The 23,598-nt window shown below is 53.3% G+C and overlaps 9 protein-coding genes across 9 annotated transcripts; 5 read left to right on the plus strand and 4 right to left on the minus strand.

The window, feature by feature from the left end:
• Positions 1–4,939: 4,939 nt before the first annotated feature.
• BP01DRAFT_373582 (uncharacterized protein) lies at positions 4,940–7,607 on the plus strand (the record flags this gene model as incomplete). The annotated part of the gene is made up of 4 exons (XM_025576791.1): positions 4,940–6,648; positions 6,866–6,909; positions 7,028–7,118; positions 7,499–7,607. 4 exons carry the CDS (start codon positions 4,940–4,942, stop codon positions 7,605–7,607), a joined length of 1,953 nt encoding a protein of 650 aa, XP_025431673.1.
• A 254-nt stretch (positions 7,608–7,861) lies between these two features.
• BP01DRAFT_391462 (multicopper oxidase) lies at positions 7,862–9,778 on the plus strand (the record flags this gene model as incomplete). Its single annotated transcript, XM_025578086.1, has 3 exons — positions 7,862–8,111; positions 8,175–8,649; positions 8,713–9,778. 3 exons carry the CDS (start codon positions 7,862–7,864, stop codon positions 9,776–9,778), a joined length of 1,791 nt encoding a protein of 596 aa, XP_025431674.1.
• Positions 9,779–10,210: 432 nt separating this feature from the next.
• On the plus strand, positions 10,211–11,442 carry BP01DRAFT_391463 (DUF1014 domain protein; the record flags this gene model as incomplete). Its single annotated transcript, XM_025578087.1, has 3 exons — positions 10,211–10,270; positions 10,468–10,568; positions 10,672–11,442. 3 exons carry the CDS (start codon positions 10,211–10,213, stop codon positions 11,186–11,188), a joined length of 678 nt encoding a protein of 225 aa, XP_025431675.1. The 3' UTR covers positions 11,189–11,442.
• A 29-nt stretch (positions 11,443–11,471) lies between these two features.
• Positions 11,472–12,973, minus strand: pex7 (putative peroxisome biosynthesis protein (Peroxine-7)). Its single transcript, XM_025573374.1, has 2 exons — positions 12,583–12,973; positions 11,472–12,487 (listed from the first exon to the last, which is right to left on the minus strand). The coding sequence occupies exons 1-2, from the start codon at positions 12,744–12,746 to the stop codon at positions 11,551–11,553; spliced, it is 1,101 nt and encodes a 366-aa protein (XP_025431676.1). The 5' UTR covers positions 12,747–12,973; the 3' UTR covers positions 11,472–11,550.
• Positions 12,974–13,103: 130 nt separating this feature from the next.
• BP01DRAFT_356327 (uncharacterized protein) lies at positions 13,104–14,323 on the plus strand. Its single transcript, XM_025574919.1, has one exon. It carries the CDS (start codon positions 13,404–13,406, stop codon positions 14,235–14,237), a length of 834 nt encoding a protein of 277 aa, XP_025431677.1. The 5' UTR covers positions 13,104–13,403; the 3' UTR covers positions 14,238–14,323.
• Positions 14,324–14,581: 258 nt separating this feature from the next.
• BP01DRAFT_356328 (putative CUE domain protein) lies at positions 14,582–16,199 on the plus strand. Its single transcript, XM_025574920.1, has one exon. It carries the CDS (start codon positions 14,598–14,600, stop codon positions 16,122–16,124), a length of 1,527 nt encoding a protein of 508 aa, XP_025431678.1. The 5' UTR covers positions 14,582–14,597; the 3' UTR covers positions 16,125–16,199.
• An 858-nt stretch (positions 16,200–17,057) lies between these two features.
• BP01DRAFT_318217 (putative ubiquitin-conjugating enzyme) lies at positions 17,058–18,371 on the minus strand (the record flags this gene model as incomplete). The annotated part of the gene is made up of 4 exons (XM_025572630.1): positions 17,058–17,219; positions 17,282–18,084; positions 18,163–18,257; positions 18,310–18,371. 4 exons carry the CDS (start codon positions 18,369–18,371, stop codon positions 17,139–17,141), a joined length of 1,041 nt encoding a protein of 346 aa, XP_025431679.1. The 3' UTR covers positions 17,058–17,138.
• Positions 18,372–18,601: 230 nt separating this feature from the next.
• BP01DRAFT_356329 (uncharacterized protein) lies at positions 18,602–20,422 on the minus strand. Its single transcript, XM_025574921.1, has 2 exons — positions 19,537–20,422; positions 18,602–19,393 (listed from the first exon to the last, which is right to left on the minus strand). Exons 1-2 carry the CDS (start codon positions 20,000–20,002, stop codon positions 18,732–18,734), a joined length of 1,128 nt encoding a protein of 375 aa, XP_025431680.1. The 5' UTR covers positions 20,003–20,422; the 3' UTR covers positions 18,602–18,731.
• A 162-nt stretch (positions 20,423–20,584) lies between these two features.
• On the minus strand, positions 20,585–23,494 carry BP01DRAFT_37021 (putative homeobox and C2H2 transcription factor). The gene has a single exon (XM_025576592.1). It carries the CDS (start codon positions 23,355–23,357, stop codon positions 20,742–20,744), a length of 2,616 nt encoding a protein of 871 aa, XP_025431681.1. The 5' UTR covers positions 23,358–23,494; the 3' UTR covers positions 20,585–20,741.
• Between the last annotated feature and the right edge of the window lie 104 nt (positions 23,495–23,598).

Below are 23,598 nucleotides of genomic sequence, written 5' to 3' on the forward strand. Positions count from 1 at the left end.
TTAGCGCTACCTCGCTTTCATAAAACACTGACCCAAGAGTTGAGAGTTGGTCTCAAGGGGAATCAAGCCTTGGGGACTTCCTAGTGAGCAGCTTGATCTTCAGAGGTGGTCGTATTCTGGAATCGAGATCGAATCTCAGATGCTCCGAAACAGAGACGCCATCACAGTCATGACTTGGGCATAAGTCCTTGATTATGACTAATAGATTCAAGTCCAGCTCTACCCTCTATCCCTTTATATCAATCACGACTCACGAATTGAGACCTATTGCAGGCCACACTTTTCCCCTTGGGCTCGATGCCATCTTTGATCGCTTGTCTCAAGCAAAGAAACTGTCCAGTCTCAAGCAGAAGTCATTCATTATTGTTCCACTTTAAACCTGATTTTCATTTGCGCACCATTCTGACGTGGCTAGACAGCATGACGCCAATCTATACAGTTCATTGAACGACCAAAACCCATACGGAATTACCCTCTGGTCAAATCTTGCACGGTGTATGAAAAACCACACAGCCAGGTGAGGGAAGACGAAATTGACAGCCTGGAAAAATCAAGAGCGACGCCTCAATCCTCTGACTGCAACCAATCGAACGCCGCGAGCATCTGGTCGGCCAGCCTAGAAATGCTGCATCATGATCTGTTTAAGAGACTCTGTTTCACTTCAGCTAGGCCTCAGGGATCAAAGTCTCAGGTCCAGCTTCTTATTCTCATGAGTATTCAATCCTGCAGTCCGATCCCTTCTCCAACATCGCAAGCAATCATCTTATCCCATTGCCCGTCTCGAACTTCATCCTGCGGGTAGGGATGTGAGGCGTGTGTCCAGTTTTTCCCTGAGAGAAAGCTTCACCCTGGAATTTGTCCTGGTAGAGAGCGGATTACAATTCGGGTGCAGCCTCAAGCTCAATAGTTATGCCTAAGGTGATTAGTCAAAAGATTGTGTATAGCTGTAGCTGTCCGTAGATTGTGGAAGACGTTGACAACTGTTGGGCACCTGGCATTCTCCACAGGTTGTGGACCCTTAGCGGGTCCTTGTCATGGACCCTGCGTTTTTAGTTCGTCCTTATTACAAGGTAGCTGTGTACTCAAGGTGTATTGAAGACGCCCAGAGCAAGAAATATCATTGATGAGAATCGTACCAGTATTACAGTCAATACAGGCTTGGCAGTAACCTGGGGATAAGCAATACACGCTAAGGTGCGATGCGGGCACAGACTTCCGCTCTCGTATTGTAGTGTAGCACTCGATTATTCCGTACATTTACTACGTGAAAGTAGGCCCGTATCTTGTGTCGACCCTAGTTTGGCATCTTCCCTTCATCCCCTTTTTCGATGCTTTTAAATCCTCCTCTATGATACTCTACAAATGGCCGATACTCCGCCATTTCGTTCATCCTCCATGTCCCTTTCCTGTTTAAAGTAGTCAACATCTTCGTCTGCGTCTACCTCATTCTCTACCTCTACAAACATAGGCCAAGATATCGCGACCCCACATCATACTTCTACAACCCCGCCAACGCTTACATGAGACACTACTCCTCCCAGCGAATCGCCGAAGCAGAAGCATTTCTAGCCTCCGCCTGCCACTCGAGACGCCAAGCGAGAGCACCCGAAGCTCCGCCGCAACCAACGATATGCAATCGTGACAAGACACCGTGTTCCCGGTTCCCTGATTAGCTGGATGGCTCACCGTCTCCGGCAGTGTATTATACCAGCGGGTCCCTTAGCTACCTAGCTACTCATTACAACAACATCACCTCCATCAGGTTATGAGCCCTCCACCAGGGGGGCATCTTTATCGTTCCTCAGAAACGGATCGTATGAGCGACCTTGTATAGCTTTGTTTTCGAGGACTGCGAATTTTTAAACCCTCCCCCCCCCCCTGATTTTGGTGCCACCACCGCATCTTGGTCGGTTTGGAGGTAACCGCTCACGTCAACTACTATAGCGGATGCCGGCTCCTCATCCATCACTGGCCGTGGCGGTGGTGGCAACCCACGAACAACGTTCAATTACAGTAGTTCCGAGACTGGCCGTGTGGCTCATGCATGTCAAAGACACTCTTTTTCATCACGGTGCGGAAGAATTGATTAATATCACCGTACCACGTCCCACGCAGGGGACGGAACCCTACGAAACATGGTCCAAATAGTCGACGTTGATCAAGTGCTGGCTGACGGCGTCGATATCCGCCTGAAACACTTTCAATCTACCACGAGAACAACCTCCGGCTTCTCGATGAAAGTTCGGTGCCATATATCAGTTTGTGTATAAGCAGGGCCAAGTTAGCAAGCGGGCGTTTTCTGACTTGCTTAACATGGACCAAGAGATTACAGCCATGTTTCTGTTTTATCAGGGCATCCACGTTGCTTGCACGACTATGAACAAAACGGATAGATAAATTCCTCAAATTAATCGAGTCAGGATCGTCTACTTATATTAAATGCCGTCCTATGAAGCCGTGACAGTATGCAAGAGAATAAAGAGTCATATTATACCGACAATGATATTGTCGGGGACTCCGGAGAGCGTTTTTCTCCATTTCCTTTTAATGTATACTTGTATTACGGTGTTATCTTTGGTCCTGCCTTTTAATTTGATACTTGGACGCCTCCCAACGATTCTCTGGTATTTATTCTATGTTTCTGCTTGGTGGTGTCTGTCCGGACGTTTCCCGTGGCTGCCCCAAGTTCTGCTTCCGCTTCTGCTGTTTTTTCGCTTATGTTGCCTAGTTAGGAAAATCAGGCTGTTAACTCTGGCTTCACTTCTTCCTGTTTTGGAAGGACCCTCACAGTGTATCATACCAGTTCCTTAGCTAGGCTACTCAATACAACAACATCATCAACTCCATCAAGACGACATTGCGAGTCTTGAGGGCCGGCAATCCGGCGGCACCCATAGCACGTTGTCGTCATTCCAAGTAATCCAGGATGCATCGCTGTTCATACCCGAACCCCTTTTCTTTGAGCGTTTTCAGCCAGAAGTACGCATGGGTACAACCCGAGAGAAGGCGAAGCCTCCAGCACAAGGATCCAGGTACATTCTCAACCTATCAAACGAGAACTGATGTCGGGGTACCTCAGCTACTTCGAGTGATTTGACAAGGACTTCGGAGTCAAGCTCCCAAAGCAGGAATCTCACTCCAAATGCCCTGCGGCTTCAATCTTCTATCTTGAGAAATACAATTGCTGCTAAAGGGAACTTTGATGAAAAGGTACTGTAGAGATTTCCGGTTCTGACACCCCAGATTCTTAGGGTTATATCAAGAGACAACGAAGCCACCAGCTTTGAGCTTGGTGAGAAACCAACCGCAAAGACGGGGCTCGTATGGTTCCTTAGCGTCTTTTGAACATTCATTGTTTTGGCATCCCAGAGTTCAATGGTTGGACTAGTGCGTGAACTCGAGGCCAAAAGTTTAGAGCTGTGGGAGAGTGCTAGGGAACTTACACAGCTGTCATGATACTCAGGCGATCCATCCGAGCTGCCCGATGCTTTTATGTCGAAGATCTTGATATCATAGTCTCTACCTACAATTGGAGTTTGTGAGTCGGGGTGAGAGTGTAAGTGGGCTTGTACCTCTGGGGTTCTTGTATGTTTTCTGGAGGCACTCTGTCGTTGTATCCCAAACCCTGATTGTGCTCTCAGTCCTCGACCCTGACGCTACATGATTAGGGTCGGGTGAGAGCACAACAGTCAGAGTGTTCCGAAGCACACCCGTCTTTGTGTCCGAAATCTTGATAGTCTTGTCCTCGGGTCCCAATGCCAAAAGCTTCGAATCGTATGAGATGCCACCGTATAGATGTCATTCTCGTGGCCTGTAAGTGTTCGTCAAAGTGTGCGAGTCACCGAATCCCAAAATTAGATCGTATGGTCCTCAGATCCTGAGGCCAGCATTTTTGAAGTTGGGGATAATGATAGGGAGTAGATAGGGTCTGAGCTGTCAGCCTTACTTTCATATTCTCTAGCTCGAGCTCTGGGGTGTGGCAGGTTGTATAGGTTGGGCTGCAGGATTTCTGTATGCTAGCCAATTGATCCATTTTGTCTCGACACGATGTGCCAGATGCATCTTCAAATCGAGTGCAAGGATTATTACACTACTTAATACCAGCCGCTCCCAAGCCCCCACACCAGCTGTCAAAACGAGGTATGGTCTAGTAGAATTACACTAGTAGAGGTTTGAAAGCAGGCTCTGTTGGATATCCGGAGTAATACTAGTTGGATGGCTGCTTACCGATGACATTCCTCAAAGATGCTTAGGAGGGAACAAACAGCGCTAAGTTAAACCCAAAGCACAAAAGAAAAACGACTTCCAAGATGATTTCTGCAGAAATCCAGTTCAGTCTTCTAGTTAGTACAGTCTACTAGTGAAGATATAGTCTAGTCTGGTAGATCCAACGAGTGGTTGCCCTGCACAACCAGAGGCGGTCAGGCCTCACTAACAACACATCAAGGATGGATGATCAACACCCATGCAGGGGACTTCTTCCGGAAGAAAATAAAAAGGACCACCGGGAGAAATATGCATCCTTGTCCATTGAAATCTGAGGCATCTTTTGGTGATCGATTTGATCAGAAGTGACCTGACCAACTACAAACTGTGACAGTTCCACGATCCACAGTCCCCGGAATCTCTGAAACTATAACCAAAGTCGGGCAACGCCTGGGCTGAATCTGACTGGTGCTCCGAGAAACAAGTGGGATTCCTACCATTCTTTCTTATTTCTATCCCACATTCCAGTCAAGGGTCCCCAATGGAGAATCATCCTTATGACAGTCACTTTACTGACTACGCAGACCTCCCAGAGGAGGATTTACGTCTTTCTTTATCAGGTCCCTTCGCCGTCGCGCAATCCCCCGCTTCTCCCGCCCGAGCGACGAGCTCGGCTCTCCCGCACGAGTTCGAGCATCATGCCAATAGCGGGTCTCGGATGGAGGACGCGCAGATGCTGATTCAAGACGGATACCAATCGTCCGGATCGTCAACCCGACACTCCAGTGGGAATCTTGGGGCATACCTAGACGAGGACCCGGCTTGTATGAGCTCTGGAGGGTCCAGCCGCTCTTCAATCTCGTCGATTCCCGCATCGGTGTACACAAACTTGGCGGAGGGAATGAAACCGACCACTGCAGGGCACGACCACGGACACTCCCACCCGTGGGACGCTCACGATAGACTGGATGGGGGCACCTTGCGACCAATCTCAGCCAACAAGCTGCGCCAGGCCGCTTTCAGAAAACCTAGCTCGGTCAAGGCCATGCAGATGCATACCGAGGATGAGCGCGACGATGATGCGTTTCTGACGACGCCGCCGAAGCGCCGCGCCGGCCATCAGCGCTACTCCGACGTGTCTATACGCTCGGTGGGCTCGTCGTCGCTGAGAAAATCCCAATCTTATTCACCCACCGGGTCTGGTGCTGCAAGAAAGCAGCGGAAAGAAGAAAATGAATACCCGCTAGTTCTTTTGCACTGCAACCTGCTTCCGCCATCGCTTCCGGTCCCAGGCGCGGCGGCTTATCACAATCAGAAGATTCTTAGTGAGGTGTTGCCCCCAGTCTTCTGGCGTCGGTGGAAGCTGTTGGAGGAGAAAGTGGGCTCCCAGGTGCTTCGGGAGCGCGGAGTTCTCATCTCGCATCCGGAAGATATGTACGACTTGCTTGAGGAGCGGCTGTTGGAGAGTTTGGAGCTGCAGCGTCCACGCCTCGATCACGGTCACTTTATTGGTCATGATGAGACCGAGTCAGAGAAGGAGGACCGCTCGGAGAAGGAGGAGAGCGCCACAGACGAGGAGGAAGGGGAGCCATGCCCAGACTGCAGCGGTCATGTCATCCGACACGGCAACGCTGGGCGCAAGTGGGAAATCAAGGTGTTCGCAGCCAATGGACTGATGAGAGCTGGAGCTTGGGCTGCAGCTTGGAGGGAGATGGAGAAAGTGGATGTTGAGGTTGGCCTGTGGCTGCCCTCGGAAGTTCGCCGGGAGTTGGAAAAGAGGCTTATGGGCGAAGACTATTATTCCTGTCACCTTGAGCCCCAACTGCAGGTGCCGCAGTTGCAGGTGCCCGGAAGCAACCCTGTCATTCATGCACGCCCAGAGGCCCGACATGCTCGTACGTCAAGCTCAAACACAGTCGACCAAAGGTCTTTTTCATTCGAGGAAATTAAGACTCCATCGTCCCCGGCTGTTGATAAGTCGACACCAGTCGAGCAGCAACAACCCCCGAAAACGGTCTTTTCTCCTCTGTCAGCCGATGATATTGACATTCACACCTTGTTGGTCAATTACCTCCGCGTGTTGGCGAGCGACCGGCGCAATGTGACCATTGCCATCCTTAGTGTTTTGGTGGTATTCTTCGCCATTCAATCGGGCTCCCATGTAAACTCTTCGGCTCTTCGTCCATTCCCCCAGGATCTTATGGAGGCTGAATCTCTTTCCATTCCCGTTTCTTCAACTAAGCAAATCGAGTCGGTCACGAGCCATTCTCCCACCGCCTGCGTGAGTCAAGCCGCCCAGAGCGCAACCACCGACATTATCATTGGAGAAGTGCCTATGTCGGTGAGCGAAGTGCCGGATTCAACGAGCGGAAGTATTTCCTCTGCTGTGATGTATGCGGCCGTCGCTGAGTCGGTGCCCGCGTTTGCAGGCGACATATCCGAGTCATTGAGCACGAGTGTCCTATTGGCTCCTCTACTCGAACCTGCGGCTTATGGGATACACCCGTCTGCGAGTGACATCTCAGAATCTGCGAGCATGAGATCTCAATCCGTTGTCTTGGCCGAACCGGCTGCGCCGTTGGTGATATCCGAGCCTGACATGTCACATCATGAGTCGCATGCAAGTTACAGGATAGAAAAGCCTCTCATTCTATCCCAGGCCGAAGAGAAACCGTCCCGGTCTCTCTTCACGGCCGTCGAGTCGTCGGTGGGACCAATTGCCTTGGTTGAAAGTCAGACACCCATTGTGGATAGTCTGAACCCAATCATGGATCAATTGCTGGGCAAATAAATGATCTGATGATAATGAAGGTAAACGTAGCGACGCGATCTATGACCGAGACGCGATTGAATGATTTGCGCAATCGTGCGGCAAGGCACTCTCTCTCTCCCCCTGTTTCTCTTCCAAGAGTGTCTTCTAGCCTGTATACTGTATTTAGCTAGTTCTGTATCTGCATTCCTTGGTTATCTCAAAGTTATATGTGGCATTTCTGCTTCAATCATTTACACCATTATTACCAGGCTGCTGGCTTGTGGGATGTGATGAGTGGAGTTGGCATGACTCGTTCCGGCGGGATGGAATCAATAATAGGATTCAATAGAGGCAGCGCCCAGGCTTCCCGCTTGTCGATCATCTTCCGCTTCTTTGGGATTTTGCCTTTCACTACTCCCCATCGGCTCGAGACGGAGGCTCTTGTCAGTCTTCGCTGCACGCCTTGCAGCGCCCAGCAGAAAGAGCCTTTACGTTCTCCGTCTTTCATGCTGACTGAACAGGCTCCACTTCCACGTCTAGTTCTTGTCCCTCGAGTCGAATTCCTTCACCCTCTCCGCATACGGCAGCTCACCATAAACTGACGTTGAGGCATAGGAGGATCCCTTACTTGCTATTGGCCTCAATTTGATATCTAAGCTCGCTGAGGAGCACCGTAGGTGTACTCACGGTATGCCTGTCGCCAAAATGCGTCCTATAAAGCTAGAGAATGTCTCGGTGCCATGAAAGCAAAAAAAAAATAGTGGACGGTGAACGAAGCAGTCTTGCCTCCGGTTTGAGGCTATCCGCAGGTCGTAAATTCCCTTCCTCTTGTCTGGGGGGCTGCTTTGGACGATTCTGTCCGCATATCTTCGTGCTTTCTTACCACTCTTATAATCCGTCATAATGAAGTTATCTTCCAACAAGCTGGCCTTGTTGTCAGTGATCCCCGGCCTCGTCCCATGGGTGTCTGCTCGTGTTGTCCAGTTCCAGATTGATCTGACCTATGAGGATCATGAGGTTGCTGGCTTCGTGCGCAAGACAATTCTCAGCAATGGACAGTTTCCCGGCCCTCACCTTCAGTTGAAGCAGGGTGACGACGTGGAATTTCTGGTGAACAATTCGATGCCCATGGCGACCACTGTTCATTTTCATGGTAAGCAACTGCTCCTTGAGCTGCAGAGTTGACCAAGGACGCTGGCTCACAATTGGCTCATAGGCATTGAGCAGAAGGGCACGCCATGGTCGGACGGTGTCCCAGGGTTGACCCAGGAGCTCATCCAGCCTGGAGAGCAGTACCTGTACACCTGGACTGCCACTGAGTATGGCACCTACATCTACCACTCTCACTCAAGGGCCTTGCTGGATGATGGGTTATATGGCTCCATCTACATCGAGCCCGCGGAATCAGTCGAGAGGCCGTTTGGGTTGATCACCGATAACGCAGACGAACTGCAGGCGATGCTGGATGCAGAGCAAAACACGCGGCCGATCCTGCTTTCGGACTGGAAGCACTTTGATTCGACGGAGATCCTACAGCTGGAGCAAGACTCCGGCGTGGAAAGTCTTTGCACCAGCGCCGTTCTGGTTAACGGCAAAGGTTCCGTCTTTTGTCCGGGACAGGAGCATATCAATGCCATCACCACCGCCGTTCAGAAGCAGATCTTGGGCAATGCTACTCTGACTGATATGGGGTTTGTCTCTCATCGACCGAGGAGGCTTCTCGCTTTTTGAATAATGTGGCTAATTTGGAGTAGATGTCTTCCTCCAGAGGCCCTCTACGGCGATACTTATGACATTGATGTCAGCAAACTTCCAGCTGGATACTATGAAGGCTGTATGGCCAGCCAGGGGCCTACCGAAGTGTTCAGTGTGGGTACGGGCTATCAGAGCTTTGATCTGATCAGCATGGGCGGAGTCACCGCGCTGGTGTTCTCTATCGACCAGCATCCCATGTATGTCTACGCGGTGGATGGCCGCTACGTCGAGCCCATGCTGGTTGATGCCATCACAGTTCCCATCGGAGCACGCTACTCGGTTCTTGTCAAGTTGGATCAGCCTGCTGCCGACTACACCGTCCGCATTGCGAACAGCTACTCGACCCAGGCCATCAACGGGACGGCTGTCATCTCCTACGCGAAACAAGACTCAAGTGCCTCCAACAGCCTTGACCCTACACCTCAGCCTTATATCACGGAAGGCGGCGGCAACGCCACAGCCAGCACGGTCTTTCTGAACGAGACCAACGTGGTTCCCTTCCCCGTGGTCGCGCCCGCTGCCAGCGCTGACCACACATATATCATCAACGTCGAGCCCTACAACGCATCGTACACGTGGGAAATGCACAACGCCAGCTACGCGGCATCGAACGAGAAGCTCTACCCGGTTTTATATAACCGCAGCTCCATCCCCGCGCAGTATACCGTGTCCACGCTGAACAACACCTGGGTGGATCTTATCATCAACATCACGACTGCCGGCCAGCCAGCCCATCCCATCCACAAGCACTCCAACAAGTACCATGTTATCGGTTCAGGCCAGGAGCCGTTCACGTACTCGTCCGTGGCCGAGGCCATGCAGTACATTCCGCAGAACTTCAACTTGGAGACGCCGCCGATGCGCGACACCTTCTTCTCGCCGGCCTCGGCGACGGGACCGACCTGGCTGGCGCTGCGATACCAGGTGGTCAACCCCGGTCCGTTCCTGATGCATTGCCATCTGCAGATGCATCAGACCGGAGGCATGGCGCTGGCTTTGCTGGATGGGATTGACGCGTGGCCGAACACGACTGAGCATCGAATGCCAGTTAAGATGAGGTCTTGAGTGTGGGTCTCGGCCTTGGTAGCTTTCATGCATGCATAACTATCCAACAGTATATAGCTTTTCTAAAAATAATAATTATTAATATCTTTCTGCTTCTATTGAAGTACGGTATGACGTTCTTTGTGGTATGTCCTCACTAACACTATGGAGCAAAGCAAAAGCCAAGCCAAGCCAGCCAAGCAAAGGCAACAAACAGCACAGTACTCCGTACTGTAAATTTAGTCATCGGGACTCCACCGCCCGGCCCAACCGGTGCCGCGATAGGACGATTCTCCGTCCTTCGTCATCTCTTACTGTTCCGCCTTTTTTTCCATCTGCATCCATCTCCATCTTCCTTACTGTTTTGCTCCCTACACCAGTACACAGTACCTCTCTGACGTGCATATACCCCCTCTCCTTACATTCCCACATCACATCCAAGACCTTAGAAAAATGGGTGGAAAGAAAGGCGGAGCCGGCGAGAACTCCAAGAAGGCGGCTGGCCAAGCTCGTGTATGTTAAGTGGTTTTTGCTATACTACTGTACCTAGTAGTTACCTACAAACTAACAACCCCCGCCTGCGCTGCCTTACCCCTCCCCTCTACCCCTCGAATCCGGACACCATTCACACTTCCCACTCCCTTCGGTTCCAACGCAACATGCAATCATGAATACACTAAACTAAATTTCACCACCACAAAAAAAAATAGAAAGCCGAAGCCGCCGCCTCCAAGAAAGCCGCCGAGGACGCCAAGCGCGCCGCCGAAGAAGACAAGCAATGGCAGAAGGGTGCGAAGGGTAGTTCTAAGAAGTACGTTCTCTCCTCCTCCCACTCCTCCTCCTCCTTCTCCTTCTCCTTCTCATAACCGTCTTCTCTCCTCCGAATCCGAAACTCATCTTTTTGGGGGTGGCAGGGACGACGCGGAAGCCAAAAAAGCCGACGCCGCACGCAAGAAAGCCGAACGCGACGCCCTCCTCGCCGCGGAGGAGGCCTCGCAGCCCTCCAAACCCAAAGGCAGCGGAGCGAAGCAAGCAACCAAGAAATCCGTGAGCCGGGGGTTGGATCTGTCGCAGCTGGACGATACAGCGGGCGGCAGCAGCAAATCCTCCGCGTTGAATGCGTCGGGTATCGATAACGCGCTGGACGCGCTCTCGCTGACGGGGAAGGACTCCAGCAAAGTGGACCGGCACCCCGAGCGACGGTACAAGGCGGCGTATGCGGCGTATGAGGCGCGGCGGCTGCCGGAGATTGAGGCGGAGAATCCCGGGTTGCGGCGGCAGCAGCGCGTGGAGCTGTGTCGGAAGGAGTTTGAGAAGAGTGAAGAGAATCCGTTTAACCAGGTGCATGTGGCGTTTGATGCTAGTCGCGAGGAGATTGCGGCGGTGAGGGAGGCGGAGAGGAAGAAGGTGGAGGCTCGGTTGGCCAAATAGAGTGGATGGCGTTCGCTGAAAGTCAGATTCACAAAAGGAAAAATGTCGCCATCATGTACTACTATCATGAGTGGTAGGTATATATACCCGGGGGGAGGGTTTCTCTCCTTTGGAAGAGAAGGGAAGCAAACTAGTTGGAGCAGCGCGCCGGGCGATTGAATGGGCCGGCTATGTATGCCTCGGTGAATGAGGCGAGGTCTGGAATAGTACTCCGTATAGATAGAAGAAAATGACGGCAAATGAGTTTAACGAAGTAAAATAAGGCGACAAACGAAGAAAAAGTCTGGTATCATGCAGTCTAAAGAATCATCATATATCCATAATACAAAAAAAAGGAGTCCAGTCACCAACACCCCTACAAATCAACCACCCATCACAGCCCGTACATCCCAGACATACAAACTCTCATCCCAGCCAACGCTGGCACACCACCCCTCACTTCCAAACAAACACCAATCCACCCCTGTAACGAACTCCGTGTGCTGACCCATGCGGCCCAGCTCCACGCCCATGTTGGGGCCGGGCCCGCCGCGCATCATGTCGACATCACCGACCACGCCCGCGGGGGACTGATCCGTCCAGGCGCGGCAGGTCATATCGTAGCTGGCGCTGAGCAGGACGTTCGACAGGTGCGGCGACCAGGCGACCTTGCGAACGGCGTAGTCGTGGCCCAGCATGACGGCCTGCGGGCCCTGGTGCGGGGCCCGGATATCAAAAGTCCGGATGGTGCGATCCACTCCCGCCGTTGCCAGCGTCGAGGGCCGGTATTTGTTCCAATCCATCGTCAAGGCCTCAGCGGGCGCCACAGAGCCCCCAGCCATCAGGGGCGGCGGTGCGCCTGGTGCTGGTTGGGGTGCTGCTGCTGCCGCTGCTGGGGAACCCCCCGCGTGGATCGGAATCTGCAGGGTCAAGTGGTTTGACGCGGAGGCCGGGGTGCGCAGATCGTACAATCTCAGGTACGAGTCCGAGGTAACGCAGGCTAGTAGGTCGGGCGAGTGCGGCGAGAAGCTGGCGGCGTAGGTGCAGCTGTGCGTCGGCAGGGTCAGCAGCGAGTGCGGCCGATGCGGCGACCAGACGCGCACTGTGCCGTCCCAGCTGCTGGAGCTGAATCGGTCCTTGGCCACCAGGTTCCAATGCACGCTGAAGACCTCGCGGTTGTGCTCCTTCCAGCTCTGCACGGGGAAGTCGTTAAGGCTCGTGTCGAAGAGCTTGATGCTGCCGTCACCGCTGGCGGTCAGGACTTGATGCTCGTTAATCTCGGACCAGGCAAGGTCATAGAGGGAGTCTTGCGTGGTGAAGCTTTGCGTTTGCGGGAAACCAAGGTGTCAGTTTTGACTGCAATCAGGGTTGATTTCAGATTTGGGGGACAGGAAACTAAGGCGAAAGGGACGTACTGCTTGGCGGGCACAATGCCCTGCGGGGTCAATTCGAGAATGAAGAGACGGCCATTGCCAACCAGTCCATAATTGGCGGACGCGGCAACGGCGAGTCGGTTGTCGAAGAAGGGAGAATATTTGACCGCGCAGCCGTTAAAGCCTTGGGTGCGGAAGTGAAGCATTGTGTGGGATTCAATCGGCAAGCGTGGGTGGTGTTGGTGGTGTTGGTGGTGCGGGCGGAAGTCGGAGGGATTAGGGATGACCGATCATGGCGGGGAGGAGCGGAGATTAGAGTGAGGAGGGGGTGGAGAGGATGGCTGAGAGAAACCGTTCTCCAAGGGAGAGAGCAGAAGGATAGTGATGATGACAAAGTAGTGCGGAGTCGGATAAGTTGTAGGGACGAAGTTAGTAGGGACTCAGGAGGTATACACGTGAGGGAGAAATTACTGGGTAGTGCGGGGGAAGGAAGTCATCGCAGAAGCCGAGGTTCGGTAGCCCGACGCCGATCTGCACCTGAACTTGCAGTATTGGATGCAACACCTGCGGGAGTATATTCGTCCACAGTATACTATAGTAGTATCCTTCTATGTATCTGCTGCAGGACTCTACATCCATAACACATATTCACCCAGATATCTGCGCTCACAATATCAACAACCCTTTTCTTTTGCATCCAGGACATGCCAGATGTCACGGTGACGCCATCAGGGCCTGAATTAAACTTTGAATGAATCAAATTATGGCTCAGAAGCTGGATATGAGGACCAATTTTTCTCGCTTCAGCCCTTCCTCCCCTGCGCCCTCTACTAACCACCATACTTGACCAATTCTTCACCACGATGCCCTCAGCCTATCCCGACACTCCCTCCTTCAACCCCCTGGAATCCCACTCTCCGACAACACCATCAACAAAAGCCTCCAACTTCCTCGCCACCGAGATTTACAACATCGGCGCCCAACCGGGCATCCGTTCCCTCCCGCCCAGCCCGGAGCGCGACTTTCTCGTTCTGACCTGGGGCCCCGTTGTCTACCGCACGACCTACAGCCCCCTCTCGGACCAGCTCCTGCCGCTGTTCCTGCGCGTCCTCTCCACAGAAGTGCAGGCGGCTATCCCGCGCTGCCTTCCCGGCACCCGCAAACAGCTGCTCCTCCTCGAGACGAACTACGCCTGCAAGGTCTTCAGCGACGAGAAGCAGTACGGTCACGCCGATATCGGCGCCGTCCGACGGGCGTTTCACAATTGGAAGCGGGCGGAGCTGGCGCTGCCCGTTATGGAGCTTCCGACGCGGTTAAGGGTGTGTTTAGTCGTGGACGAAGGAGTGGTGGAGGAGTTGGCGGGGATGGTGCGGCGCCGTGAACACATGGTGGACGGTGAGACGGAGGAGGGAGAGATGATCATGGACGATGGCGAGAAGGAGACCGACGGTGAATTCGAGTCGGAGTCCGAATCTGGGAGCTCCTATTATGCCCGCTGTCCAGTGATCATGGTGGAGGAGAATTTCCCTGATCGAAGGAGACGCGACTCCAACCCCGCGGACGGGGTGTATCCCGGTTGGACAAAGGTGGCGCTGTCGACGGTAGTGGAGGTGCTCGATGGGTTAAGGTTTGGGAATGGATTGAGCCGATATCATCGTCCAGGGAAGGTATATCTGGGGGAGGATCGGTGGTCCTGAATTGGGTCTGAAGTTTTTTGGTGCTTGGATTTGTATATCGGTTGTCGGCGTTTGGATGCGGTCAATAGAGTTTGGAATAGACATAGATGGGTCTGCATGACGTGCCAATCACTTCGCGATTACGAATGTGTGTCTCAGTGGCTTGTTATGGCGGAAGCGACCTCGTAAGGACTGTGATGCCGAGTGAGGAGCCATCTACAGCATGTTGCTTATCGCGGACTCTGCGTATCCGCGATTGGCCATATCGAGAGCAATCACGTGGTGATAAGGCAGCATTCCCCCACCCTTCGCTTTGCCTTCGTTCATTCCCTTAATATTCGATATTAGTATAGCATAATATGAAACTCTTGACAGCTTCTCATGGATCAGTACCTCTCGCGCAAAAGGACTCGGAGTCCGCCCGTTCCGGCCTGCGCGGACGATGACTCCACCGACATGAAGCTCACGCGCTTGGTGTCCCTCTTTCCGGACATGGCACTGGATGCATTGATGGAGATTCTACTCTCCAGCGGCGGCTGTGTAGAGACGGCCACCACCACAATCCAAGCCCAACCAGACGTAACAAAGAAGCGTATAGCGCCGCTCAGTGCAGCAGCGACCGCCATCCAGACCTCCCTGGACGCTCACATGCGGCAAATCCACACCGACCACTCCGACAAAACCCCAAAACGACCACTGACCCGAAGGGGCAAGACACTGCACCTGTACTCCCCCGAGGACATTGCCGCGCACACCCCCTGCTCCATCATCCACAACTTCCTGCCAGCGGAGCAGGCCAACGCGCTGCTGCTCGAGCTCCTCGATGAGTCGAAGCACTTCTCACGTTACCGGTTCCAGCTCTTCGACCGCACCGTCCAGAGCCCCCACTCCGCTAGCATCTACGTCGCCACCCCGGAGCAGCACCGCCAGCACACCTCCGAGTACACCTACGGCGGCTCCTACCGGTCCACCGTACGACAGATCACCCCGCACCTGCGCGCCGTCTCCGGGGCGGTGCAGCGCGCCGTCAACGCAGAGATCCAGCGCCGCATTCGCACCGTCTACCCAGAAGGCCAGAAATTGAAGTACCAGTCCCCGAGAGAGTGGGTGCCCAACGCGGCCTTTGTGAACTGCTACGACGGGCCCACCGAGGCCGTCGGATTCCACTCGGACGAACTGACCTATCTGGGCCCGCGGGCCGTCATCGGAAGTCTGAGTCTCGGCGTCGAGCGCGAGTTCCGCGTTCGGAGGATCGTCCCCACGGACGACGATGGCGAGGTGGAAGAAGAGAACCCCCAAGTTTTGCCGGAAGATATTTCCGAAGGAGTAGTAGCCGTAACACCAATGGCGGACAAGGCTTCCGCCTCAGACTCTTTGAATAAACAACACAGGCCCAATAAGCGTCACAAGCCATCGACATCCTCGTTGTCGGCTCGGGCAGATGCCCAGGGCCAAATCTCGATTCATCTTCTGCACAACTCCCTACTGGTGATGCACGCCGAGATGCAGGAAGAATGGAAGCACGCCATCGTGCCGGCGCAGACGATCTCGCCGCATCCGCTGGCGGGTCGCCGACGCATCAACGTCACGTATCGATGGTATCGGGACTCGCTGCACCCCCGTCACACCCCCCGGTGCCTGTGCGGGGCCCACACGATCCTGCGGTGTGTGCAGCGCAAGCGCGAGACCCGGGGCCGGTATATGTGGATGTGCTATGCGGGGTATGCGCCGGGCAAGAAAGGGTGTAGCTTCTTTCAGTGGGCGGACTTTGATGATGACGGGGAGCCGCTCTGGGAACGGACGACGGTAGACGACGACGATGCTCCGTGGTTGGAGAATTTTGCGGACGGAGAGGGACAGCTTGCGCATGGGGCACAGCCAGGCAACGAAGAAGAGCGTAGTATATGAATGTACCTAGTCCCTCATACACCTTGTACAGTATCTTGGGAGGTCGCGCTTCCTTCTTAGACACACCATTTTCGGAATAGACTCAATATCATGTCTGCGTGCATGATAAGGGCCAGATTTTCTTGTTCGTTAGGGAACAGTTCCACTAACGGAACCATGGAGAGGATAGAAGGTAGAATGAACCCGTGCAGCAGTCATTCGCACCTCCAACCACATTCACTCACCACTCGAGCAAAGATGCCCAAGACTTAACACTCAACGAAGCCACCACAACTTGATCGGCTTCCAGCCAACAAACCGTAGAATGACTCCTCACAAGCCCACTTTCCACATCACATCTCTCAACAGACCTCAGAGCCAGTCACGCTTCCCTTATTCTTTCCTCTGCATTAGCTCCTGCTTCTAGCCCTCCCGGCTCTCCTGTCTGACGATGGTGCGAGGACGAGTGTCGCGAGTACCAAACGTGCAGATGATGCACTCTATCACCGTTGTCGTCGCCGCCGCTGCCATCACCACCACTGCCTCTGGACCTGGACAACTGCCGCTGTGTGCGTAAACTGTAGTACTCGGAGCAGGCGATAGCCAGGGCGAAGATGCAACAGATAGTCACTATGGGAACGAGGATGAGAAGGCAGACGGTGATGGTTGTTTTATAGTCGGAAGGGGACAGGGTTCGCTTTTCGCTGGGGATGGTGGACATTGTAAGGGGCGAGGGTGGAGATTTCTGTCGGTGATGTAAGGAAAGGATGCCTGGTATGGAGATTGGCTAAGTTCTGCTTGAAAGTGGGTTTCGGATAAGGTAAAATGTGTGATGGCGGCGATTGTTGTGTTTGGGGTCTGAGAGATAGCGGGTGCTGCTCTCCATTGTTGTATAGGAAGGTGCAAGCCCCAACTAAGAAAAAGCCAGTCAAGCAAACACTCATGAATAGGTATGCAAGGTAAGTCTATATATCAGCTCAACTGACTATAATGATACAACCATGGGTATATCGAAGCATCTAGGTGGAATTGTATTCATGCATCCCCTTCCTCCGTGGAAATAATCTTCTCCTTCACCGAAGCAAGCGAAGCATCATCCATCCGCGAGAAGCGAATCTAAACCATGTCAGCAACACTGGATCTCTCTTCCTTAAATGGCAGAAGAAGAAAAAACACACCATCTCATCCGTGCCTCCCCGCGGAGCCCCATACAACGTCAAATCCGAAACACTCGCCTCGATCTCACTCTGCACGCGTCGCACCCAGATCCCATCCCAATGCCAATCCCCAGGTAGCCTGGCCTGCGGGCTTCCGGCCTTCTTCATCGACTCGACCGAGATACCAGCGGTTGTGATGGTGGCGCTGCCAGCGTTTCCCTTACGATGAGCCTTCCACGCATGCCACGCGCTCGGGTTCGCGGCCGCCTCCAGCGGCAAGGAGTCCAGAACATCCGCATCGTCGAAGGTCGAGCGGATGTATTCGAGAAGCACTGCGACGGGGACTGTCTTCCTCGGTTTTGTTGGGCGTCCATCCACCAGCGGCGACGTAGGCTCGGTCTCGTCTATAGACGGGGCTGTGGGCGAGGTGGGTGTGGATTCATGGTCTTTGTCCGGTCCAAGCCCTTTGCTGGCCGGCGTATCGGGTCTCTTCCCACCTCCGCCTCCGGTAGTGTTACTGATGGTCGAATTGCGCACGCTCACGGCGCGAGACGAAGCGGTCGATGGGTTGGCTCCGCCTCGTTTGGCCCGACCGAACCAGTGGGGGAACCCGTGTCGGAGACTGAATCCGCCGGGTGGGAGGCGCTCATCGTCGGTAGCGCTGACAGGGTCTTCGGTTGAGGCGCCCGTGCTGAAGGTGTAAGTAGTAAGAGGCACAATCAGGGGGTGGAAGAGGTCGGTCGCGAAGTTGACCATGGGTGGCATGTTGGGATATGAGTCGGGAAAGCGGATCTGGAAACGCAGGACGGCGGAGGCATAAGGGCCTGGAGATAAAAAGTGATTGACATATTAGTCTCTAGAATTCTCTCTTTGCGCTGCTAGAAACACGTAGGCCTCCTTACCCGAGCGGACAAATATGACGCCAGACCAGAGCGTTGGGTCCCCGGGACTGAGGCTCACGTAGGTGCCCGGAGGGGCTGCATGTTGCAAGCTTGCACTGGTGCAATTAGCATGAAGCTAGGAGCAAGATTCACGAGAGAAAGACTGACAATTCCAGGAGAAGCTGCTGTTTTCGGAGGGATGGAATGTTGGGTAGGCGGGTTGTCGACATGATGTACTGGTATGGTTGAAATCAAAGCTCCGGCCTCCATTCTTTAGGGGCGCTCGATGTCGGGTGTTGATCTCCCCTTATCCCCGTAATCTCCGCTCCCCGCGGCGTCGGTCCCGCCTTGATGTGTTTATTTAGCTTGACAAGCGAGTCGAGTAGTTGACTACAATTACTAGTAAATTCAAGAGGCACATACCTATGAGATGAATTACAGTTGTTTACTTGCAATCTTGCTTCATTCTCATGTCATAAATCGATGGTCTATGTCTATACATGCTTAAAACCTCAACGCTTGCAGTAAGTGCTTCAAGAACGCAAACAAAAGAATTTCGCCGTAGCCGCAGACCGCCTCCTCACGTCATGTCAGAGTTCCTTTTTCACTGCCTGCAGTGATGGCCCCTCTCGAGTTTTGCATGGGGTCGGCTGAATGAGCCCCAGAACCGTCATGCCCTCTCCTACGCCCTCATAGATACCACCCGCGATACCTTCAACCCACCAATCGGTGACATTGACCACAGTTGCGCGTACCCTCCCCTCGTAAAGACCTAAGACAGCTGACCCTAAGCTCACACTCCTCTTACCCCAGCTATCCACCGTGTCCAGGGTCGTGGTAATGACGCGCTCGGTGACCCGATGAGAGCGCTCATACTGATAGACTCGCGCCAGGAGTAGCTTCAGATACGGGATGATGTATCGCATGAGGACAAAGAGTTGGATGATGATGAACGCCAACAAGCGGTGAAGCATTGACCTCCTGGATTTGAGGGGGAGTCGGTTTGTGTCTGGATTTGTGTTCGGACTTGTGAAGCTGGTTGCCGCGTGGCTTGCCTCGCCTAGCACTGGAACGGATGACTGAAGACTCAACGGCAAGTTATGTCGGATGGTCGCCAGCTCATCGTGGGTCAGTTCTGCAGGTAGAGCATCAAGTAAATATCCCATTGCATTGATGTACAATGAGCGGGCTAGCCTGCCGTCACATCGGGGCTGTTGCGCTTCATACCCTGCGTTCCGGAGAAGACTAAGTGCTAAGGATCGAGCGGGTTAGTTCAACACACCTCCAGATTTGGATTTGTTTTTACCAGCAGCTCTCTTTCCTTCTTCAGTGAGAAAGGTAGACAAAGATCCAGATTTCTTGGAAACAGCAGGGGTGAGTGTTATTGTTACGAACCAGGTATTACTCTATTCCACCGCAATCCCGACTCCGCTTCGAACCTCGACGTTGATGATACACCGAAGGCATCACCATATCTACCATCCTCGAAAGTACTGATCTCCGTCATATCTGGCGCCTTTCCTGATACAGATGACACGCATGAGTCTCGTTCGTTGCTCGAACTATCGGCTGTCGCAGGGCGTGGGTAAAAGTTCCCAGTAAGTGAGTCAGGAAGGGACTTAAAGCACTCTAGTTCCGGAATGGTCGAGGCTGACGGCATGCGCGAGTGTAGCGAAACACCCGACCCTTCAGCAACCGCATTCGCCTTGATGTTGGGCACGACACCTGAGCTAACCGATCGTTGAATCGAAGAGTACAGGCTGGGCAGCCGCCGCCGGAGAGATGCTGGGATGACGGGGAAAAGAACAGTAAAAGCCTGGGGATAGACCATTGTGTCCTGTAAAGGTGTCTGATCATCCATTATCACCATGTCGACAATCAAATGCCGTCTGCAACGATTGACAAGATATGGGGGAGGGGGTGCACGCTGTGCGGGCGAAGGGACTCTGCGAGATGCGTATATCTGACGCAGGTGGGCAGGAAAGTGTTGAGTCTTCGCTTGCTATTATCAGGCCACGGTGAATAGCACGTGGCTGTGTCAGACCGTTGAGAAGTAGCGACTGATGCATGAAGACCGTTTTGATTGCACTGTATTGGAGGAGGGGAAGAGAAAAATCCCCTCGAAAAGCCCCGGCGTCCAGGTCCGAGTCAATCACATGTCAAAAAAGCAACAGCAGTCCCGCTCCAATCCCGAGCCAACGCCGTCCCTGTCACAATTCATTATGGAAGACTCCGTCTTATATTCCTCTGCCTTCACAAGAAATCCTATCTTCAAGTTGTCTGTAGTTATAGCATCCTGGTGACCATTACTTATCCCAGCCTATGCGACCTCTATCTATAAGGTAAGTAGTCCACCCCTCTCCTGCCCAATCGGATCAGTGGCACGCCCTTCAGTGTCACACGCCCTGCGCCCTACAGCTGACATGTGCAAAGCAAGGATCAGATCACACTATTATATGAACACTATACATCGCCTCCTTTAGCTTTTGGGCAATCATAAAACGAGGCGAAATTCTCAGCTGAAAGACCTCAACGCTCACAAGACGAGAATATGAGTAACTATAAACAGAATCCGAGACTTTTGTCATACCCCCCGCCATTCAGACACTCCTTCCAGGGAAATAAAAATCCTGTGCTATACTGTGCTCAGTATCAGGACCTGCATCATGCATGTACACCTCGTTTTGTTTCGGACTAGGAATAGGAATGGGCGCAGTCGCAACCTTCGACGAGCCTAGCGGCGGCTCCATGGACACTGCCACCTGTGGCTCGGGTTCATGAGATATGAAGTTGCTGTGGGTTGCACCATCGCCCCCAAAGCCCAAATCCTGCAGCCCATCCAAAGGCATCTCATCATACCGAGAATTCAACTGTTGAAGAAATTCTGGATCGAAACCCATCTGCACGAAAGGATCGACTGAAGCGCTCAACGGCGTGGAAAACGAAGTCGCTCCAGCAGAAACACTACTGCCCCAATCAGATGACAGACCTGACTGGGGTCTAGTGGACACAAAGCCAGAGTTATCCGCATAACTACCGATGGAGCTTCCAGGGGCGCTTGCTAGAATAGAGGATCGACCGGTTCCAGGAAGCGCCGGGCTGTGGAACCCAGAAGGAGGAGCCATGGGGCTGAATGGCTGCTGCGAGCGACAGGCCGACCGTGCTAACAAGTTGGTCTCGACAGGCGGCTCTCGCAAGCCATCGGTAGCGGCGTATGGTGGCTGCATCCCCAGGTCAGAGAGCTGGATGTGATCCGAGCCGGGAACCACCTCGAGGCCAGTATCCCGTTTCAGAAAGCTAAGCCAGACGGGATTGTCGGCACAGGTCTGGTGCCAACGATCATCAGTGTTGTAGATGATCATCCGGGCTTCATCCTGAATCATCTGATCTGTGGGCAAAATGCCTGCAACCACTTTGTTGTGTATGAAATCAGTGAGCTCCCGCTTCAGTCGATTGAAGCAGTTGGCATCTTCCGCCACGACCAGTCCAGGCCCTTTGTCTGCTGCAGAAGAAGCCTTGAACGGATTGAGGGTCTTCTGGTCGTGACCAATGAGGTAAGGTGGCATGGCGTTTTCAACGAGACCTAGGATGAAGGGCTCGAAGCCCCAATCCCCTCGCCATTGCGTCATGTTGCTGCCATTCTTGAAGTGGGAGGCCAGATGATCGACTCGGTCCTTCCATGTCGATAGACTAATCCCGCAGAATCCACAACGCGATTTCAAGTCAGTGATGCTACTCCGCCATGCATCCATAGACGGGAGGAACTTGACATTGTGCATGAGCCGGAGATGCTGATTCAGGTGATCCTTCCGATAGAAAGAACGTTCGGCCGATGTTTTCTCTTGGCAAGCACTATAGTTGTGTGACTCTAGGTGGTCTATGTCTGGGTCAATGACGAGACAGAATACACAGCGGTTGGCACCGCCGATATAGGCGACTCCCCCAATTGGCGAGCAGGTCCACTTCTCCAGTGCTAAGTGAAGCGACTTCTCATGACGTTGCCAATCATACTTGGTCTGGAAGGTATCTGTGCAGAAGGTACATTGAAATATACGGGCGTTGCGACTCTTCTGTTGATTGAAGGAGTTGACGGGCAGTGAGGGCTTCCGACGACGACGCCGTTCCTTCCGTTCCATCGAACCAAACGACCCCAATGAGGAACGGTGTGAGAAGGCAGACGCAAAGGAGAGATCAGATAAGGAAGAGCGACTGGCCGATTGACTGGTTTCATGACTGCTGACTGATGGGGCATTAAACAAATTGGAGTTGTCATGGCTTGAGTCATTGCTGGACCCAGTCTTCCGTGAATAGGAACGCACGTGACCTGGATGGAACGAGCGCGGCCGCTCGGGATCGAGGGAGGTGTTGTTCAAAGCTCGAATAATATCGGATGTGGCAGCGGGTTCGTTTTCGGGGGGCGAGTGCTTCCAACGTTCCAGGGGCGTCATGGTTGCAACGTCTCGACGCTGCTGTTGTCCGGGGATGTCCACCGCTCCGGGCGCCGGAGAGCTGCTGCGCCGAGGAGCTCGAACTGTACCGCGTCGCCGAGCGTTGGCAAGCCAATTGCAGATCTGGGTACGTTTCAACCCCGTGCGCTGCTTCAGCTCGTCCTTCTCTTGATCAGTGGGGTAAGGGTATGCGCTATGGTCCAGCAGCCATGTCTTGAGGATGCGGACCGCTTCGCGCGACAAGCGGGAATTGCTCTTCCTGGACTGACCGTCCGCATCCTCGGCGATGTACGTATGGGACTTAAGCGCCTTCTTCCCTGTTAGACCACCCGTGGTATTATCGATATTCTCGGCAATCGGATGTAAGGTATCCAGGAACCGGCCGGGAGCCTCGACCTGCTTGGTGAAGCTGCATTCGCGCCAGAGGGAGATGCAACAAGTACAGCCATTTTGGAGCATCACTCCACTCTTCGCAACGAAGCAGTCCAGGTTCATATGTCTGCAGAAATCGCAGGGCTCCCGAGCACGCCTCATCGGGTAGACACCATTATCCAGGAGAGAATTGGGAACATCAACCACCTGCTCTTCTCCAAGACCCTGGTTTGGTGGCTCGTTGGAGAAATCTAGTAGTTCATCATGATGCACGACGGCGTCGCCGTTCGCAATGGCATCTCCCTCATCAATCTCGAATCTGTCCGAGGCGACGTCATCTTCACGTACAACTGACTGTGAATCATACGAAGCCTCGTCGAAATCGAAGTACTCCATAGTTATCCCGCTGGGAGAGGACCTTTAGGGCACAGGATTTAATTAGTTCAGAGAAAGACAGCCACTGGGGAATGGGATATTGGCAACGAGGCCCTAATTCCCGTCTACCCTTTGATAAAATAAGAATAAGTAAGGAGGATAGAGGAGGACCAGACGAGCAATTCCATAGAGTGGAGGGATCAAGTCATAAACAGTAGAAAAGGATAAGCGGGGCTGGGCGGACAGAGGCGGCAGAGGCGGG

Source organism: Aspergillus saccharolyticus (assembly GCF_003184585.1).
Source record: "Aspergillus saccharolyticus JOP 1030-1 unplaced genomic scaffold BP01scaffold_13, whole genome shotgun sequence".
In the NCBI taxonomy this organism is placed as follows: Eukaryota; Fungi; Ascomycota; class Eurotiomycetes; order Eurotiales; family Aspergillaceae; genus Aspergillus; species Aspergillus saccharolyticus.